Source organism: Rhinoderma darwinii, chromosome 2, assembly GCF_050947455.1.
Source record: "Rhinoderma darwinii isolate aRhiDar2 chromosome 2, aRhiDar2.hap1, whole genome shotgun sequence".
NCBI lineage: Eukaryota > Metazoa > Chordata > Amphibia > Anura > Rhinodermatidae > Rhinoderma > Rhinoderma darwinii.
Window position 1 is genome coordinate 174,137,608 of NC_134688.1, and position 22,367 is coordinate 174,159,974.

At 40.9% G+C, this 22,367-nt stretch overlaps 1 protein-coding gene across 1 annotated transcript in view; it reads right to left on the reverse strand.

The window, feature by feature from the left end:
- COL4A1 (collagen type IV alpha 1 chain) overlaps positions 1-22,367 on the reverse strand; it is a 167,266-nt gene that overhangs the window by 83,006 nt on the left and 61,893 nt on the right. The window contains exons 3-9 of the mRNA XM_075852497.1: positions 12,092-12,181; positions 11,622-11,666; positions 9,182-9,226; positions 7,775-7,837; positions 7,620-7,673; positions 5,753-5,779; positions 4,531-4,611 (exon numbers count right to left, since the gene is read on the reverse strand). Coding sequence (XP_075708612.1) covers positions 4,531-4,611; positions 5,753-5,779; positions 7,620-7,673; positions 7,775-7,837; positions 9,182-9,226; positions 11,622-11,666; positions 12,092-12,181 — 405 coding nt within the window. The remainder of the gene's footprint in view (positions 1-4,530; positions 4,612-5,752; positions 5,780-7,619; positions 7,674-7,774; positions 7,838-9,181; positions 9,227-11,621; positions 11,667-12,091; positions 12,182-22,367) is intronic.

The following is a 22,367-nucleotide window of genomic DNA, read 5'->3' on the forward strand; positions in this document are numbered from 1 at the left end:
TATAAACATATGTATTAATCATATACTTATTATAGTTTGTGTGTGACAATATAAACATATGTATTAATCATATACTTATTATAGTTTGTGTGTGACAATATAAACATATGTATTAATCATATACTTATTATAGTTCGTGTGTGACATAAAGTGTGGGCTATTGTATGTGATATATGAATTGAGTGCTTGCTAAATGAAGTTTGCAAAAGTGACACAATTTAAAACCATTTTTTTCTTTGCAGCTTACTTCCTGCTGAGCAGCTGACTAAGGGGAGGGGTTAACTGGTTCCAGGTGGTATAAATTAGCCCTCAGGACTCTGGAGAGCCTGCTCTGGTGGGCTTGCTAAACAAGTGGTTGGTATACCAATTGGAGTTACAAAACAGGAGTTAAAAAGAGGAGTTACAGCCCATGTAAGTACTCTTCTTTTCTCTTACTTTAACGACTGTTCACTGTTTTTTTTTTTTGTAATTGATAGCAAGATTGGAGGTTCTCTTCAGTGCACAGTCTGCCATATGTATGCACGACTGGAGCCGGAGTTCCAGGGTGAATACCTCTGTGACAGATGTGAGCATGTTGTGCACCAGGAAGCTCGCATTAGAGATCTGGAGGAGCAGAATGCAACACTGAGGGCGATAGACAATCTTGAGCGGAGCATGCTGCTCACGGAACCTGCAGTTAGTGAGGTAGAATTGAAGGGTGAAGACATGGGTCAGCAGGATCAGACAAGTAGCTGGGTTAATGTAGTTAGGGGAAGTAGAAAGGGGTCCAAGAAAAGGAAGGCCAATCCTGTTTCTGATATTCCAAGCAAAATTGGCAAGTTGCGAGGGTGTCTGTCTCAGAAATGGCAGCCCTAGTGGATACTGATCTCCCTAACAGCCGGGAGAACAGCCCAGCTAGTAGTCGGTGGGATGGTAATGCAGGTAAGGCAAGACAATTGATAGTTGTAGGGGATTCTATAATCAGGAAGACGGATAGAATAATTTGTTGCCAAGACCGCCTCAACCGAATGGTTTGCTATCTCCCTGGTGCCAGGGTTCGGCATGTGGTGGAACAGGTGGACAAATTGCTGGGAGGGGCTGGTAATGATCCAGCTGTTGTGGTCCATGTAGGTAACGACAGAATAAATGGTAGGTGGAGGAGCCTTAAGAATAATTTTAAAGAACTAGGCTACAAGCTCCAAGGTTATATTCTCAGGAATACTGCCTGTGCCATGCGCATCACAGGAAAGACAGCGGGAGCTCAGGGAGTTAAATGCATGGCTTAAGTCTTGGTGTAGAGTAGAAGGCTTTGGGTTCCTAGAGCACTGGGCTGACTTTTTATTGGGGTACAAACTGTATTCTCCAGATGATTTGCACGTAAATGGAAGGGGGTCCGCTGTGCTGGGGGAGAGAATTCTAGCTGGGGTGGTGGAGTATTTAAACTAGGGCTGAGGAGGGAGGTCAATGTAGAAAATAAAGGGATAGTCAGGTTAGAGAGGGGTCAGACTATATTGGTGGGGGGAGAAACAGACTGTGGGCAGAGGGCTAGACAACAGGATAAGGAGATCCTTTTGTTAAAAAAAAAAAAGCAGTGAAAATAAAAATGCCCAAATAATGTCAAATCACATTTCTGATAATAAAAGTGAAAAACTGAAAGGCAAGTTAAAGTGTATGTTCACAAATGCCAGAAGTCTAGCAAGCAAAATGGGGGAGCTGGAGGCCTTGATACAGGAAGAAAATATAGATATAGTTGGTGTTGCTGAAACATGGCTAGGCTCTTCGCACACGACTGGGCTGTAAATCTAGAGGGTTTTACACTTTTTCGAAAAGACAGGACAAATAGGAAAGGCGATGGTATATGTCTGTATGTGAGAAGTGATATGAAGGCGAGTGTGAAAGAGAGAATAGTGGGTGAAGATTGTGAGGAAGTTTAAACTTTGTGGGTGGAACTAGAAAGGGAGGTAAACACTGAAAAAAATACTTTTGGTGTAATCTATAGACCCCCCAATATAACTGAGGAGATGGAAGGTCAGCTATTTAAACTGATGGAGCGGGCTGCACAAGCGGGTACTGTAGTAATAATGGGAGATTTTAATTACCGGGATATTAATTGGTGTCATGGTTCGGCTTCAACGGCAAAGGGGAGACATTTCCTCAACCTGTTGCAGGAAAATTTTATGGGCCAGTTTGTGGAAGACCCAACTAGAGGTGAAGCTCTGTTGGATCTGGTCATGTCTAATAATGCAGAGCTTGTTGGGAATGTCAATGTTCGTGAAAACATTCAGTAACAGTGATCACAATATAGTTACATTTTACCTATAATGTAAAAAACAAACACAGGCTGGGAGGGCAAAAACACTTAATTTTAAGAAAGCCAATTTCCCCAGGATGAGGGCTGCAATTCAAGATATAGACTGGGAAGAACTAATGTTAAATAATGGGACAAATGATAAATGGGAGATTTTCAAATCTACTTTGGGTAATTATAGGGCAAAATTTATTCCTATAGGTAACAAGTATAAACGGCTAAAATTAAACCCCACATGGTTTACACCTTCTGTAAAAAGGGCAATACATGACAAAAAAAGGGCATTTAAAAAAATACAAATCTGAGGGTATAGCTGTAGCCTTTGTAAAATATAAAGAGCTTAATAAAATATTAAAACAAATAGTAAAACAAATCCCAAAAAATTCTTCAAGTATAAAAATGCAAAAAAGCCAAGGTCTGAACATGTAGGACCCCTAGATACTGGTAATGGGGAGTTGGTCACAGGGGATCAAGAGAAGGCAGAGTTACTAAATGGGTTCTTTAGCTCTGTATATACAATAGAAGTAAGAGCAGCTGATGTAGCCGGTGCCAGTGCTGTTAATATATCAGTTGATATACTGAATTGGATGAATGTAGATATGGTCCAAGCTAAATAAAATAAAATAAATGTGCACAAGGCCCCAGGACCAGATGGGTTACACCCTAGAATTCTTAAAGAGCTTAGTTCAGTTATTTCTGTTCCCCTTTTCATAATATTCAGAGATTCTCTAGTGACTGGTATAGTGCCAAGGGACTGGTGCCTATTTTCAAAAAGGGCTCTAGGTCTTCCCCGGGTAATTATAGACCAGTAAGCTTAACATCCACTGTGGGGAAAATGTTTGAGGGGCTATTGAGGGACTATATACAGGATTATGTGACAAAAAATAGTATAACAAGTGACAGCCAGCACGGTTTTACTAAGGACAGAAGCTGTCAAACTAACCTGATCTGTTTTTATGAAGAGGTGAGCAGAAGCCTACACAGAGGGGCCGCTGCGGATATAGTGTTTTTGGACTTTGCAAAGGCATTTGACACTGTCCCTCATAGACATCTAATGGATATATTAAGGACTATAGGTTTAGAAAATATAGTTTGTAATTGGATTGAGAATTGGCTCAAGGACCATATCCAGAGAGTTGTGGTCAATGATTCCTACTCTGAATGGTCCCCGGTTATATGTGGTGTACCCCAGGGTTCAGTGCTGAGACCACTATTATTCAACTTATTTATTAATGATATAGAGGATGGGATTAATAGCACTATTTCGATTTTTGCAGATGACACCAAGCTATGTAGTATTGTTCAGTCTATGGAAGATGTTCGTGAATTGCAAGCAGATTTAAACAAACTAAGTGTTTGGGCGTCCACTTGGCAAATGAAGTTTAATGTAGATAAATGTAAAGTTATGCATCTGGGTACCAACAACCTGCATACATTATATGTCCTAGGGGGAGCTACACTGGGGGATTCACTTGTTGTGAAGGATCTGGGTGTACTTTTAAATCATAAACTAAATAACAGCATGCAATGTCAATCAGCTGCTTCAGAGGCCAGCAAGATATTGTCGTGTATTAAAAGAGGCATAGACTCGCGGGACAGGGATGTAATATTGCCACTTTACAAAGCATTAGTGAGGCCTCATCTAGAATATACAGTCCAGTTCTGGGCTCCAGTTCATAGAAAGGATGCCCTGGAGTTGGAAAAAATACAAAGAAGGGCAACGTAGCTAATAAGGGGCATGGAAAATCTAAGTTATGAGGAAAGATTAAAATAATTAAACCTATTTAGCCTTGAAAAAAGACGACTAAGGGGGACATGATTAATTTATATAAATATATTAATGGCACATACAAAAAATATGGTGAAATCCTGTTCCATGTAAAACCCCCTCAAAAAACAAGGGGGCACTCCCTCCGTCTGGAGAAAGAAAGGTTCAACCTGCAGAGGCGACAAGCCTTCTTTACTGTAAGAACTGTGAATCTATGGAATAGTCTACCGCAGGAGCTGGTCACAGCAGGGACAGTAGATGGCTTTAAAAAAGGCTTCGATAATTTCCTAGAACAAAAAAATATCAGCTCCTAGGTGTAGAAATTTTTACCTTCCCTTTTCCCATCCCTTGGTTGAACTTGATGGACATGTGTCTTTTTTCAGCCGTACTAACTATGTAAACTATGTAGAAACTACTAGTATCTATCTTTCATTATATACATTTTCTGTGTGGAATGAATGATTGAATAACTTACTGGTGAACCATTGAATCCAGGTAAGCCTTTTTCTCCTTGTATCATTAATCCCTGCATACCGATAACATCTCCGGGATCTCCCTAGAAAAAAATACACATATCAGAATTGTAAAGGGCCTGAAATGATCTTACCTGGTATCGACTGAACAGCAAAAAAAGAACCAACAAGTTCCTCCCCTATCTCAAATTTAGGTAAAGGACGAGGAATCAAATTAAATGTCTCCTGGGACACATACAGAAATTGTGTGGGACAGAACAGGTTAAAAGAAGATGAAGATAACATTATAATTGTTGCTACTATTTATTTGTGTTCATTTTTAATTTAAAATCTCTATCCTGTACTGTTGAGAACTATATTTTCTATCTCTGAACTTCTCCTGTCCCCTTATCTGTGTTCAAATTACAACCTACTAAAAGAATATCTTCTTTCTCCTGATCGGTGGGGGTCCCTGTGGTTGATCCTCCACCGATCACACATTGATGGCTTATCCTAAGGACAGGCCCCCTCTGCCTTCTGAACACTTTTTCTTCACGTGCATATTTCTTTACATTATCAGCCATGTCTGACTCCATCTGTCCTGACTTGCTGTATACATTCCATTTTTGCATAATTCCCATATTACTCACTAATCCCTGGAACAGTATGCAATAAAGGCCCCATGCACACGACCGTGCCCGCAATCACGGCCCGCGATTGCGGGCACGGCCGGCCGCTGACTGACAGCCGCATTCTCGGGCCGTGCTCCCATACAAAGTATGGGAGCACGGCCTGCAAAATGCGAATGAACGGACATGTTCCATAATTCCCGGAACATTTCCACGGCACGGACACCCTTCCGTAGTGCTACGGAAAGGTGTCAGTGTTCAATGAAAGTTAATGGCCTAACAGGTCATTTCAGCAAAGTCTTTGCATTCTTGTAGTTGAATATGGTTCTCCAGTTTAGCAGCTATGCCATTGCAATAAACCTTTCAATATATTATAAGGTATTGAATGAGATAAAAAATAAATACAGTTGCTTTCTTCTAGAAAGAGCGCCATTCGTGAATATGGCTAAGCTGCAATACCAGATGCAGCTCATGAACTAGAGTGGCGTAATTTCCGTAAGAAAGCAACCATATTTTTCTAGTTTCATAGAAGCCCTTAAACACTTTCCAATTGGCAGAACTGTTTCAAAGAAACTCAATTAGACATTAGTAACTTTATTACTGCATTACTACATACCTTCATTCCTGGTAAACCCGGAGGGCCCTAAAACAAGAACATTTGTTAATAACAGGTTAAAACAGCATGTGAAGAGGCAAATATTGCATATAGTAAACCTTTGTTTATATATTAGGGAATTGCATTAACAATACATATCTATGACCTGAGTCACTCCCTTTACTAGGGGAACCAATATGGGTAATAGGAGAGCGCAACAGCAGGAAGATCAAAGTCTCCATGGATGCTCTCCTCTATGCTGTCAACTAAAGGCAGCTGTGGGAAATGTTTTGGTCAATGTAGAGAGCAGAGGTGTTGTCGTGATGGCTATAAACAGCTCCTCGAGGCTAGGGCTACTTGGTGACTTTTTGTCTCCATGAGGTACTGTAAATACTGCAACCTCAATGTTTCCATATGGGAAACAAGGTAATGGGTGACCTGGCAACCATCGCAAAAAGTCCAGACCAGTTGGATTTTTTGCAATTTTCGTCCTTGTTTCTCAATGGGAACCGTTGAGATTATGTCACGGTCGGTGCAATGCCATGATTTTATCATGACTCACAGGTGACCACAACTTGACGTTTTGATGTAGCCTTATTTTGTCAACAGTGCCGGAGAAAGCAGCGGTGGCAAGCTGGATGTCTCCTCGACAAAACTGATCTGTTCTCGCTTAAATTACATATATTTTTGCTGCTTGTAAAGCTGTTGATGCAGAGAACACTTGACAACAAAGGTGTACAATAATAATAATAAGTTGGATAAAATCCAAAATGTCCTTTATTTCATAGTCCCACTACTTCTAATTCCTCATGCACCCGACCGTTGTGACACTCGGGCCGTTTTTGACGGCATCCGAGTAGCACCCGATAGTCTTCACTGACCCATTCACTTTAGCGGGTGAATCGGGTCCGTGAAAAATTATCAGAGTCTCCGATCCGGGGAAAGATAGGACATGTTCTATCTTTCCTCAGATCACTAACGGGTCTCGGCCGACGCACACGGTCGTGTGCATGAGGCGTAATATGTAAGAGAAGGCTTTTGAAACTTTCAGACAGCTTAGCTTGTTATATTATTGCAAAAATAATTTGTATGGAATCTATATCTTTCTACAAAAATGCGTACTTTTAAAGAAAATGCAAGCTTTCCTGGAGAGTAACTTGTGCTGAATTTTATTATTTCTACCAGTTCATCACCCTTTATTTGATTTGTTCAAGTGCTGAAATATATTATTGCCAATGGAATGTGCAGAGCTTTTGTAGAAATACTGATATATTTAATACTTCAGATTTCTGGAGTAAAATGCTTGCAGGGTTTATGTTAGTAAGCATCAATATAGATTTCGATCCATGTAGGTTTATTTGGTTGTTACTGTACAATTTCATCAATCTACTTCTTGAGTTCCCTTAAGTAAATGATATATCCAGGAAACAGCTAGATAAACAGGAACTAGGAAGGACGTACAATTACACATAGAAATCCTGGTATCGGAATTTATGTCTGTAACCCCAAATACAGCATTTCCTTCTAGTCCTTTATCTGGTACCTTAATGTTTTGTTTGCTCTATGGCTTGTTGTAATAAAAAGGTTTTTGGTATTAGTTATAGAAACAAAGTACATTTCATATGAAATTTATTAAATCATAGCTTGCCAATTCTGTTTCCGACAGAACCATATGATGACAGTATAGACTTTAAAATTAGGAATAGGCGTACTAGGGTCATTGCATTATATGATATATTTTTTCCAGTATTGTGTATAATGAACCATAAAAAGAGGCACATGGGTACCATCGTACTACTATATTTTCAAACTCTGGTTCTCTTTATATTAACTCCTAATCTATAATAGTATGGTATAGTATTTTCACAATAAAATATACAGTACTTACTAAAAAGCCTGTCAACCCTGGAAGCCCAGGTGGTCCCAATGGTCCTCTATCACCCTATTAACAGGAGAGGAGTTTTACGTTAATTTAAAACAATGTTAAAAAACATTATTTGAACTACAAATATCTATTATTAGTAAGTATGTTACATGATTTACCTTTGTGCCATTGCAGCCTGGAATGCCAGTTGGGCCAGGAGGGCCATCTTGACCAGGTATGCCCTTTAGATATATAAAGTTGTACCATAAATTAAAAAACCTATTTAAAATGGCATAAAGTATTTCCTCAGACTGAAACCTTCAAGATTAAACTCCAAAGCTTTTCTTTGTTGGAAATCATCTGAGGATATCCACTTACATCACACCTATGGCTCTGCGCTACCATCCTTTACAGATTTTATGTTCGCACATCCAGAGATACCCATCTTGTGAATGTCCTACTTACAATTGTCTTTCAACATTTACTCAACAAACCTGAAGATTCTTATTTCCTAGCATTCCATGCAATTTCCTTGCAACCATTGCCCCTGACACACAATATCTAAAGAACATACGGCTTGCTCTTGGAAGTGATCACTCCTGGGGATCCATTGTACATTAGAGCTTGGGAAGGGACCTTAAAGTAACTATTACAATAGATGAATGGCATAAAGCCTTTGTTTTATACCACAAATTCCCACAAGCATGTAGAGCAAAATTACAAGTTACTAACTCGATAGTATAGATGTCTGCCACCTCTCCGTCAAATCTATCCTACTGTTCCTAAGGAATGCTCGAGACGTGGCATCGAGAAGAGGACCATAATTCACATATGGTGGAAATATAAGGAAATAAAATCACTGTGGGACATGATATTTTCTGTATATACCAAGTTTAGTGGTTGTCACCTGATAGCTATGTCTCAGGTGGCACTACTGCCAATTTTACCTAGTACTCTTAAGTCAGTTAAAAAGGTTATTTTTTAAGCCACTTTCTAGCGGCAGTGCGGCCCATTCTACGCAGACATGGGGAAACTACCCAGCGCCCCAACCTTGGTGGAATGGGTCCAGGAGGTTATGAAAATGGAGGAACTAGTGGCAGAAGATATAGATGACTCTAGTAAATATATAGCTGTATTGTATCCCTGGATTACCTACCAGAATTCCCATGAAGGCTGAGAGATATTTACTTCACCTCTTTTATTTTCCCTTCTTCTCTCCTTCCCCCTTTTCCCTTTCCTTCCCCTTTCATGTGTTGTTACAGATTTTACAGCTTGGTATTCATTTTACTATACTCACACGAACATAATATCATAGGAGTTTTGTCTTCTTCCTTTTTTATTATTTTTTTTCTCATTGGGATATATAATTGACTACCGAAGGGAAACTATTAAGATTCCTGTTTGTAGTTATACGTGTGGACTAATAAAGGTACATTACTTTTCTAATACTAATGATCAGATACATTATAACATTTGTATATATTATTGTATTACTTTATTTCTATAGGTCTCTGTGTTGTCGGACTTGTTTTTCTTTTATTTGCAAAAACTAATAAAAATAAATTATGCACAGACTGAATACATACAGGGAGACCAGGGTTTCCTGGAAATCCAGCATGTCCGGGAGGCCCCTGAATTGAATGAAAGGAAAAAACAATGAATTTTCCGATTGAATTGCATCACAATGCAAAGCACTTTGATTATAAAACGCACTGGAAAGCAGATCTTTTCTTTTTTAATAAAAACATAGCAATATTCAGTGGAATTAGTGAGACAGAGAGGGGGAGGTAAGGAGGGAGAGGAAGAGGAAGAGGGGATGAAAAAAGAAAGACAAAGGCGTAGCTGCTAGTAAGGAGGTGAACATATCTGATGTCATGTACTATAACAAGTTATTATATGAATACATACTAGATTGGGCTCTAACAACTAAAACTTTTCCATAACTAAGTGATCGTATTTGGTACTTACACATTTTTAGCTTGTCCTAAAATTTCCATACCACTCAAATTCAAATCAAAGGATAGAAATTCCAAAAAAACATGTATTTCAATAAAATATAACCACATTTTGCTGATTAATTATTAATGTCCACTAGGGGGCTGTAAAGGTATGTAATAATTTAAGAATCATTAATGTAGAATTCCTGGTGTTTAAAGGTATAAGAGTCATATAAACACATCTTCAGCATTCTGTAAATTGCTTTGTCCTAGTGCAGGTGTAGATATTACAACTAATCGGCATCACCCATGGCTCACACACGGTAAAAAAAAATCTGAATATTAATTTGAAAGGAAATAAAAGATTTAGCTTCTGTTTTGTTGTGTGTTTTATTAAGTAAATAAGGATGATGCATAAGGAGCAATTAGGTCCAATTTCCATTATACACCGATCATCAGCTATGACATTAAAACCACCTGCATAATATTGTGTAGGTCTCCTTTGTGTCATCAAAACAGATGTGACCCGTTGAGGCATGGACTTCACAAGACCTCTGAAGTTGTCCTGTGGTATCTGGCACCAAGGCGTTAGACTAAGATTCTTGAAGTTGCTTAAACCTCTAAAATCTTTTAACCTGTAAATTGGGAGGTGGGGCACCCATGGATCGGACTTATTTTTTCAGCACATCCGACAGATGCTCGATCAGATTGAGATCTGGGGAGTCTGTCAACACCTTGAAATCGTACTGAACCATTCCTTAACAATTTTTGCAGTGTGGCAGGCCGCGTTATAACGCGAAAAGAGGCCACTGCCTTTAGGGAATAGCGTTGCCATGTAGGGGCGTACTTGGTCTGCAACGATGTTTACATAGGTAGTACGTGTCAAAGTGACATCCACATGAATGCCAGAACCCAAGGTTCACCAGCAGAACATTCTCCAGGGCATCACACAGCCTCCGCTGGCTTGCCGTCCCGTAGTGCATCCTGGTGCCGTCTCTTCCCCCAAATAAGCGACACACATAAAACTGGCTGTTCACATGATGTAGGACAAAACAAGATGGTCCAGGTCTGATGCTCACATGCCCACTGCAGATTCTTTTGGTGGTGGACAGGGGTCAGCACGGGCACTCTGACCAGTCTGTGGCAATGCAGCCCCAAACACAGCAAGATGCAATGAAGTCATAGCCCACAGAAACTTTTTCAGAAATTTGTGCTAAAGTAGCTCTTCTGTGAGATCGGAGCAGACATGATAGTCTTCACTCCCCACGCAAATCAATGAGCCTTGGAAGCCTATGGCCTTTTTGCAACTTCACCACTTTGGTAGGTACTAACTACTGCGTACGGGGAACACCCCTAAGACCTGCTGTTATGTAGATGCTTTATGATTGTTACGTTTTCCTGCTTCCAACACATCGACTTCAGGAACTGATTTCAATTGGTGCCTAGTATATCCCACCCCTTGACAGTTGACATGTATCAAGGTGATCAAACATAACGAAAGAAATCCACCGTGTATTCCCATCCACATATATTTTTCTGTACTTTGCTGCAGATTTGCGCTGCAGAATCCACAGCAAATTTGCTACTTCTGTACTTGGCCTTATTCACTTCACCTGTGGTTTTAATGTTATGCCTGAACGGTTTAGTTGGCTGAACGGTGCAGAATTGACATGTTATACTTGCGGCGTGCAGCCAGCACTGCAGCTTTTGAGTCTAATAATATACATGATATTAACCCCCTCCCTCCAGCTGCAGATTGACACATTTCTCCCTTTGCACAGTAATAAGAATAAATCTGTCAATCAGCGGCTGCGGGGCGGGGGAGGGGAGTGCATATTGTGCATAGTATAAGACTCAAGCGCTGCATTTCCAGAAGTGCGCCGCAAGTATATCATACAAATTCTCCTAAACTATGGCCCCATACTGACTCATAGCAGGCGTAGAATTGCACCTCTTACTCTATTTGGCGCATTTTCTGCCAACGTAAATTAGTTTAAGACTTACTTTTGAAACACCAGTCTTAAAATATTTAACCCATTTATGATGCCCTCAGACAAGACAGTTACATACTAGTTTACACATAACTTACTCTGTTTCCTTTTGTGCCTGGAAGTCCTGGTTCACCCGTGTCACCCTGTAATAGAAGAATAATCAATATATATATATATATATATATATATATATATATATATATATATATATATATATATATATATATATATAGAAAAAAGCAAAGCAAAAGCAGCACTGCTCCTCCAGTGTAGGGTGCACAAGTACCTGTTCAGACACACGACCAGTGTCCCAAATACACAGCAAAATCCAATATACAGGTCAGCACTCCAGGTTCAGTAAAAAAATTGATCTTTTTGCTTGAGAAAGGCCCCATTGAGCAGGGCTGAAACATTGCATGTGGTGATTAAAAAGATCCATTTTTTCACTGAACCTGGAGTGCTGACCTGTATATTGGATTTTGCTGTGTGTATATATATATATACATATATATATATTAGAAGGTAAAAATAAAATTTAAGTAGATTATCATATATATATAAAACGTACGTTCTGTCCCAGTGGTCCAGGAGGGCCCTCAGGTCCTTGAAGTCCAGGAAACCCAATAATGCCATTCAGACCAGGTAAGCCTCGTTCACCCTTGCAAAGAGAATAGAGACATATGTTGTGAGGTTAGAACTGGAAATTATTTATAGCTACTTCTGTTGAGTATGCATATTTTTGCCTATTCTGTAATGAAATTCTATTATAAGTGGCAAAATACTGAAAAGAAACACTAAGTTATATATATATTAAAACTTGGAACAATGGAACCTAAATCTTAAAGTTAAAAAGTGAGCTAAAGAATAAATGAGACATTTCCACTTTTTGGCCACAAGAGGGTGGTAATGCACGGGAATCAATAGAGGACATTCAACCAGTTGGGCTGCCTGTGCCTTCATCATATACACCAAGACTATCATTATAGATAGCGTTCTAAATTAATGTTCTCAAACAATAGTTTTATTCTAATGGTGTCAGGTTATTTTCTAAATAATAAATGTAAATAATAAGTCTTAAAAAAGAATGAAGTGAGGAAAAGAGATTTCACCTAAAATGTATGCTTTCTGCCACCTTTTTGCATTAGACTTCTTTTCTAGACTAATATAATTATAATTCTGAATCATGTGTATATCTTATAATTTTATATTTCTAAGTTATAGCTATCAACAAATAAGCACATGTTAAAAAAAAAAGGGAGACTGTGAGACAACATATATTAAATGTAAAAAAAAAAGAAACAAAAACCCTTGTACACTGTAATAACCTTCCGTTATGATAGCCATTGCACTTTATTTTGTGTTTTACTAAGCTTTCTTATATCCTAAGAACTCATGAACATGGCAATATTACAGCTCGGTAATACCCCTGAGTTGTACAGAGCCGTAATATGTCAAATTCCGTGTTATCGGGACATGCTCCATGGGAGCACCATACGGCTGCCTACAGAGTGCCTGAGGGTATGTGCACACGTTGAGAGGCTTTTACGTCTGAAAAGACAGACTGTTTTCAGGAGAAAACAGCTGCCTCGTTTCAGACGTAAAAGCTCCTCCTCGCATTATGCGAGGCGTCTGTGACGCCTGTAATCTTGAGCTGCTCTTCATTGACTTCAATGAAGAACGGCTCAAATTACGTTGCAAAGAAGTGTCCTGCACTTCTTTGCCGAGGCAGTCAATTTACGCGTCGTCGTTTGACAGCTGTCAAACGACGACGCGTAAATGACAGGTTGTCTGCACAGTACGTCGGCAAACCCATTCAAATGAATGGGCAGATGTTTGCCGACGTATTGTAGCCCTATTTTCAGACGTAAAACGAGGCATAATACGCCTCGTTTATGCCTGAAAATAGGTCGTGTGAACTCAGCCTGAAGCTTTAAAGTACGGAGTGTCAAGGGGCTAAACCAGGGAGCATTGTCTAAGGTGACAACAGGTATTCACCCTTTAACCCCTGTATAAAGATCTGGAATTCGTTGCTGGGGAACCCCAGGTCGCTACCCCCGGTGTAGTCTCCCTTGGTGATGGACAACGTAAACAGGCATAGTGCTAAAATTGGGAGACAGTATGCATAGTCAGATATAGTATCAGGTCAGGTGGCAAATGGTCAAGAAAAAGATCAGGGCAGGTGGCAGAGTTACGTTACGGGTCACTAGCAAGAGGTCAGGGCAGGCGGCAGGCAAGGATAGTCAAAGGGACAAGCAGAGTCAAACACAGGAATTCCAAACACACGATCAGCAGTTTCACTAGCAAGCTAGGAAGAACCAAACTTCTCAGGCAATGAATTACACCAGGGAGGAACCCTTTATACCCTGGGAAAGCTGTTGAACACCTTTGGGATGAATTGGAATGTTTATTACGAGCCAGACCCTCTCATCCAACGTCAGTGTCTGACCTCACAAATGCTCTTTTGGCTGAATGGTCTCTAATTCCAACAGACAGAGGGGTCCCAAATCCATTTTTAATGTCCATGGTTTTGAAATGGGATGTCCAACAAGCATATATACTGTAGGTGTGATGGTCAGCTGTCCGCATATTAATGGCCATATAGTGTAGGTTACCTCCTTATACAATCATTTAAGGCTGGGACGACAGACAGACATTTGTTGCATAACTTTTATTCGTCTTATGTTTTGTATATATGTATATGTGTGTTTATATGTTGCATGTTACTGTGTTAGTGGGGGAAAAATGAGCTAGATAGAAAAATCCTGTCTACAACGCTGCAGCATATTTGCATGCACATGTGACTGTCCCATGCCTGTGTATTAGGGCATGTTCACACGTGGCAGAGTTTTTCCGCTGCAAATGTTGGTGCAGATTTGGGGCAATTACGCAACGAATCTGCACCAACATTTGCATATTTGACAGGTAATTCAGACGTTGCAGATATCACAGCGAACTTGCCACAGATTTCAGTTTTTGCATTGCAAAGGCTGAAATCCGCAGTGAAATTCCGCTTCTTCTCCGCAACAGACAGTGCGTGCTGCGGAGGGAAAATTCCGCACCGCAGCCTATGGTCCGCAGCGGAGTTTTCCGCAATGTCTGAACTAACTTGCCTCAAAATGTATTGAAACAAATGTAAAAAACGGCCGCTGGAGAATTCCACAGCAATTCCGCCACGTGTGAACATGCCCTTACAGTTGTCTCTAGAAAGGCCTGTGTCTAGATCTGCCTGGCATCTTATGCGGCTGGGCTCCATTGCGCTGGTTACATCTAAGTACAGTTACATATAACATAAAAGGAATACAGAAAGAGGATGTCACAATAAAAATATCTGTTCTGCTAAAAGAATTAGCTGCCACATGTTTCATAGTTTCCCGGGACATTGTGTTTTATCTACTGACTCACTAAACGTTAAGGACAAAAAAGATTCTACTTATTGTTCCTGCTTGAAATAACTCTGGCATCTGGATAAACACTTCAATTGTCCATCACCAGAAAAGAACAAGGGAGTTCCTGGCTGAAAACGAAGCAACAATCTACAATGATAAGACCAGACGTAAACTGAACATTAGATTAATGTTTAATGCGGTACTATATGTAAGATTTTCCAGTTTTATATAAGTAAAAGTTAATCGTTGTATAACTGAAAAGTTCTTCAACTTTCTAAAATATTTTGGGGAGAATTTAACAAAATTTCCACGCCAGTTTCCTGGCGTGGAAATGTTGCAAACAGCCCAAAAGTCACAAAAATTGCAACTTTTAGGTCGTTTCCACCGCTCTCGCCAATGTTCTCAAAAGTGGGAAGGGGTGGCCCGGCGTGTGCCTCTTATTAAATTTATCACATCTTGATTCTTATTAAGACTGGGGCAGTTTTAATATATCTCCTCATTGTGTTTTAATTTCTCATCATTTTCATGATATTAGTTTGCTGTCAGTGAATAAGCTCTTTACAGGCTGCAAACCACTACATATCAAGTTCTGCTCCCAGCTAAGAAGCGGGCAAAGCTAGCCATGCTCTGTAAGGCTCTTTTCACACTGTGCATTTTTGAAATGCATTTTTTTTGTTTTGGTAGATAAACTCCCATGTCTCTCAATAAGTGTTTATCAACCAAAACAGGAAAAAATATAAAAAAATGCAACAAAAACGCACAGTGTGAACCCAACCTGAGCTAAACAGCCTGAACTACAGACTGGTACATTGTAGCAACCAAGCAGAGATATGTGGTGCTGATGATAATAATAATAATATATTTAGCTCACAGAGCATTGCCTAGACTGGATACAATTACATTCACTTCTGAGCGCTAATGGTGCCCCGTGTTTTTCTATCTCTCGGAGGTGGTAATTTCTTCACAAGCAATAAGAGCTTTATATTATGGGGTGTCCAGTGTAGCAGAAAACAGAATCCTATGACAATGATTGGATGGGGTCTTGCTTGCTGAGCCACTTCTCATATTGACATTATTGAGCCAGGTCCTCAAAGGCAGAACCACTCTATTCTATCTATATGCCCCAACAGGTCATTTGCAAATGGGGATTCTCTATACCAAACAACCACTTTAAAAATTTGTTCTCCCCGTATTTGAGTGCATTTCTTTTGGGTTCTCCTGTTATCTCCCACACTCCAAAAAACATGCTGATAGGTTAAATTGCTTTCCATGAAACTGGCCCAATTATGTGTCTCTTATATTAGGGCATGACCACACATGGCGGAATTCCTCCGCAACTGTCCGCATCAATGCCGCACAGAATCTGCGTTGCAGATTCTGCAGCGGATCTGCACAAAATGTGCAGTACATTGATGCGGACTAGCTGCTGCAGACTGCGGGAAAAGTGCTTCTCTTCTCCCTATTCAGTGCAGGATAGAGAGAAGGGACAGCACTTTCCCTAGTGAAAGTAAACGATTTTCATACTTACCGGCCGTTGTCTTGGTGACGCGTCCCTCTTTCGGCATCCAGCCCGACCTCCCTGGATGACGCGCCAGTCCATGTGACCGCTGCAGCCTGTGCTTGGCCTGTGATTGGCTGCAGCCGTCACTTACACTGAAACGTCATCCTGGGAGGCCGGACTGGAGACAGACGAAGGGAGTTCTCGGTAAGTATGAACTTATATGTTTTTTTACAGATACATGTATATTGGGATCGGTAGTCACTGTCCCGGGTGCAGAAACAGTTACTGCCGATCGCTTAACTCTTTCAGCACCCTGGACAGTGACTATTTACTGACGTCTCCTAGCAACGCTCCCGTCATTACGGGAGCCCCATTGACTTCCTCAGTCTGGCTGTAGACCTAGAAATACCTAGGTCCAGCCAGAATGAAGAAATGTCAAGTTAAAAAAGCAAGACGTATCCGCAGCACACATGACATGTGCATGACAGCTGCGGACTTCATTGCGGAACTTAGAATCTCCATTGAAGTCAATGGAGAAATTCCGCCATGAGTCCGCCACTGCTCCGCAACAGACAGAGCATGCTGCGGACACCAAATTCCGCTCCGCAGCCTATGCTCCGCAGCGGAATTGTACGCATCGTGTAAACGAACACTGCTAAATTAAAGTGAAAGTCAATGGAGAAACGGCTCCGCTGCGGATTAACGCTGCGGAGTGTCCGCAGCGGAATTTAAGTGGAATTCCGCCATGTGTGAACCCGCCCTTATTGGGGACAGGGACTGATGTGAATGATGACAGTCTCTACACAGCGCTGCGGAATATGTTGGCACTATATAAGCAACAAGAAAAGAATCAATAAAAAGGCATATTTTCTACCACACAAATTAAAGAGGTTCTACAGTTTTATGTTCATAGAACTTAATCATTGTACAAACAAAACATATGCAACTTTCTAATCTACTTAGTATTTTTCTGTACTACACTATTGTCAGATTATTGAATCTCACAAAGAAAGAGTCAGAAGTGTTAGGAATCTGAGTACACATGACGTCCAGGCTGGATTTCATGTGTATTCATTATCAGGACACTGTAGTAATGTCAGGGCTTGTGTATGTGGCTGCACATAGTGATATAACTATATCGCTAGTGCAGTGTAAATGAATGGAGAGGAGTGCATGATGCTGATTGGTCAGCGTCATGCACTCCTCTGTACAACGCCCACTTGGTCGAAAGTAAAAGTACGCCCACTTGGGCATTAAGAAAGCTCATTAGCATAAACCAAAATCGCTCCTAACTTTGTGAAAACAGATCGTTTTTTTAAATAAAAAGCATTACTGTCACCTACATTACAGCGCCGATCTCCTTATATAGGAGACAGGGCACTTATAATGTGGTGACAGAGTCTCTTTAATGACCAGCTAAATTTTTCCGCTTTTTGCCTCTGCCTTGCAGCAGCCATAACTTTTTTTATTTTTTTCAGTGACATGGCTGTATGAGGCCTTGTTATATGCAGGAGAAATGTTATTTTGTTTTCGCGTAGTTTGGGGGTAGAAAACATTCACTGTGTAAGTTATATCATATATTTGTACGGCGTGACTATAGGAATAAGTGTGTTGTTTTTTTTCTCCTGTTCATGTTCCACACTAAATAACCTGTTCAATTAATTAATTATTCAGGTTATTACGGTTGTGTAGGTACCTAATATGTCCAGGTTTTTCATTTTTATGTAATGTATGGGTAATAAAATATATTTTATTTAAAAAAATTACTTTTTTGGGACATTTTTTTTACTTCATTTATTGTTTTTTTTTTTTTTAGTCCGATTAAGGGAGAACTTTATTTACAACTTTATTTTTTTACTTATAATGTATTAGCAGACTCCTGTATGCTAATACATTACACTGTGTCACTAGACAGGCTTCTGTGAGGGCAGCACATAGTGTGCCCTAACAGCAGGCAAACCGAACAGACCGCCCTGGGGTCCTTTCTAGGTCCCAGGGCTGACTGCAGAGAGATTTCCCGGTCTTAGATCACGTCACCGGGTTTATAGTGACACAATCAAAGAGGGGAGTTCCCTTTGATCATGCCGCAGTCACGGACCATGGCAATCAAGGGTTAAACAGCTGGGGTCAGAATGTTTTCCGATCCCAGCTGGGTTCAGCAGGCTGCTCTGCTCTAAGTTCAGGAGCTCATCAGCCTCTTCTACAGCGACACCAAAAGACGTCGCTGAAGACGAAGCACCTGCATCGCCTGATGTCAAAAGATGGTGGGTGGTCGTTAAGGGGTTAAACATTAAAAGATAGAATAGCAATACATGTACTAATGAGAGTTTTGACTTTTCATTCTTATGAGTAACAAAACATTATTTTTGGAGTAAAATGAACCTGTTTATCATTGTTGAGGAGGGTGACGAAGTCAATCGGAATTCTTTTCACCATAAAGTGTATTGTTAGGGTATGTTCACACGCAGAGTTTCCAGGCGTATTTCGGGGCGTAAACGCCTCAAACTACGCCTGAAAAAATGAAAGCCTACAAATATCTGCTTATTGAATTCAATGGGAAAAAAATGCATTTCATTCAGATGGGGCATTTTTTTTACACAGCTGGTTTAAAAAATGGCGCCTAAAAAAGTGCCTTGTAAAAAAAAAAAAAGGAGCATGACACTTCTTGAGCCGTTTCTGGAGCTGTTTTTCTTTGTGCCAATAGAAAAATTGCTTAAAAAACGCATGAAAAAAACTTTTTCAGCTTCAAAAAACATCTGAAAATCAGTCTGTTTTCTCTAAAAACAGTTGTGATTTCAGCCGTATTTACTTGTGCGTGTGAACATACCCTAAGGCCTTATTCACATGAACGTGTTAAATGTCCGTGTGACAGCCGCTGAAACAACGGCTGTCACACGACCTATATAATTCAATGTGGCTGTTCACACGGCCGTTGTTTCAACGGACCGTGTGAAGGGTCCGTGAGAAAATAGGACATGTCCTATTTTTTCACGCTTCACGCATCCCTCCATAGATTCTAATCTGTGGGGGATGTGTGGTATCGCATCCTGCAGAACACCCATGCACCTTGCACGGGAAAAACTTCCGTTTTTCACGCCCGAGATGCGTAATGCCCATGTGAATAAAGCCTAAGGATCAGGGTAGACAATGAAGCAAACATGTGAAACCTTTAATACACAATAGACTCCTTACAATGAAATAAATGGAGGATATAATGCCTTGATTTTATCAGCTGTATAATAACTAGATAAACTCTGCATATTCTTTTGTTCGGGATAACCATTTATGAGACATTGTGACAGTGTAAAAACAAACCAAATAACGCAAGGTTTACACCGCTATAGGGGATTGCATTAGATAGAACCATTTGAAATGGCCTCACCAAACACGTTACCACAGTAGGCATAAACAGCTGAATATGCTTGCCCTTGACTGGCATAAAAAAAAAGTATACTGTGTGGTAAAAGCTACGCTTATTAGTGATGAACCAGAGGATGTAAACTGCAGCCAGCAGACTAATCCATGACAAATTAGCTGTCCAGACTGGTATTAATGTGGAGCGGGATGCCAAAACATCTTCCAAGTCTCCTGCGATGAAATACAGCTGGAATACTGATATGAAAAATTCATTGTATGATCTCAACCACCCAGCTGCCAGGATTACCCCTTTGCATTATCATACATGGAATTCCACAATTCGGGAATTTTGCAACTTTAAATCAATTTCATAATTACAATCAGCGTCGGCTGGAATTCCATGGGCCCACCAGAGGAAATGATTCTGAGGGCCCACCATCTATCTATCTACATTTAATTGTATTCTTTGTTATTACTGCTGACATAGGACATATCATTAATAAGGTCTAATTGGTTATTTGTGAATTAAATCATAAGAAATAGACCCTAAAGGCAAGTGATTGGCTCCAAAGTCACCTTCAAATAGGATTGTCTACTGCTGGACCTTTCCGTCAGAGCCTGGGCCCACCGGAGGATTCTCTGGTACTCTGGTGGGCAAGTGTGACCCTGATTACTATCATGTAAACTGAAGAGTCCTTTTTAAAGAATGAAACTTATTTAATAAATATGGTATTAACAAAAAACAATATAATTATGAGAGTAAGGTCCTGTTCACATCAGCGTCGGGGCTCCATTAGACCTTTCCGTCAGGGGAGTCCATGAACGGAAGGGAAAACGGAAACCATAGCTTTCGTTTGCATTACCATTTATTTTTTTTAGTTTTTTTTAACGGAAACAATAGCATAGTTGACTGCGCTATTGTTTCAGCTTAAAAAAAACAGAAACCTTACAGAACGGAGACAAACGGAAACCATTTGCAATGGGAGCATTACCATTCAAATCAATGGTAATGCAAACAGAAGCTATGCCTTTCCGTTCATGGATTCCCCTGACGGAAAGGTCTAAAGCAGGGGTCGGGAACCTATGGCTCGCGAGCCAGATATGGCTCTTTTGATGGCCGTATCTGGCTCGCAGACAGGGCTCCTACCTGTCTATGGGAAGGATGCATGCACCGCGCTCCATCAGCCCGTGCACCGCGCTCCATCAGGCCGCGGTGCACGCTGATATTGGTAGTTCTTTGATGGCCTGATAAGCATTGGCGGCAGTGGTGAGCGGCAGGAAGCATGGACTACATTTCCCATAACTCCCTGCATAGCCGCGCCGTCTGCAAGCACGCACCTGCGTCCCCTAGTGAAGCGGCATCTGCCTCCTCCCTTGTGTCTCCCTTGGACGTTCCAGAAACCCCTGGCTGTGCTGCTGCTTTGAATGTGAACATTATAACATGGAAATTGTTACACAGCCTCATGGTCAGCAGCAGTGAGCTGCATCAATAAAGGGGCTGTGTAATACAGTGTGTCCCACCAACCCCCCCTTCCCACTTCACCCCTGAAAATAATCCCACATAATCCATTATATAGCCCCCCCCCCAAAAAAAAATAAAAAATATGGCCTTAAAAAACATCTGCCACCCATATTACACTCTTGGGGGCTTTAAATTAATCTCTTGTGGGCATAAGAAACTGATTTAAAGGACCACTATCAGGGCAAAAATCTGTTCTGAGCGCTTCTTTACAGCTCTGGAGGTCTCCCAGAGCTGTAATAAAGCGCTCAGGAACGGCGCCCGTGCTATATGTTATTGGGGCGCTAGCCCCTGTTTTTACCTTCTCCCATAATGCAGCGATTCCACCCGATGACGTATCTGTGTGGGATCGCTGCATATACTTTCACTCTAGCACGCATGCGCCGCCGGCTCTGCCTCCTCGGCGCTTGCTGAACCGAGGAGACATGAGCTTCATAACCCCCTCCATTTATATTCGTTGTGCTCCGCAGCTCTTACTTCCGCGTTGAACCGTGCATCTTACGTCGTGCTGCCACTGGTGCGCATACGCTGCCAGCAGATTCCATTTACCTCTATGGAGAGAGAGGGAGCAGCGTGACGTAAGATGCAGGGATCAACCCGGTAGTCGGAGCTGCAGAGCACAACGAATATAACTAGTTAGTGAAGAAGATGGCTAAAAGAAAGAAGGATGAGGAGTATCGTACTTTTCAGCAGGAGTGGACAGACGAATTTGCCTTTGTGGAGAGAGCAGGTTCACCAGTTTGTCTTATATGCAATGATAAAATTGCATCCATGAAGCGGTCAAATATAAAGCGCCACTTTGACACACGCCATGCTTCATTTGCATCGAAATATCCTGCAGGGGACAGCAGGAAGAAAGCCTGTCAAGAGCTGCTGTGCAAAGTGCAAGCTAGTCAGCAGCAACTTCGAGTTTGGACCCAACAAGGTGACTTAAATTCGGCTAGCTTTGTTGGTGCTTTGGCAATTGTCAGAAACGGAAAACCATTCACAGATGGGGAGTATGCCAAAACATTTATGCTTGATGTTGCCAATGAACTTTTTGATGATTTTCCGGATAAAGCCAAGATTATCAAACGGATAA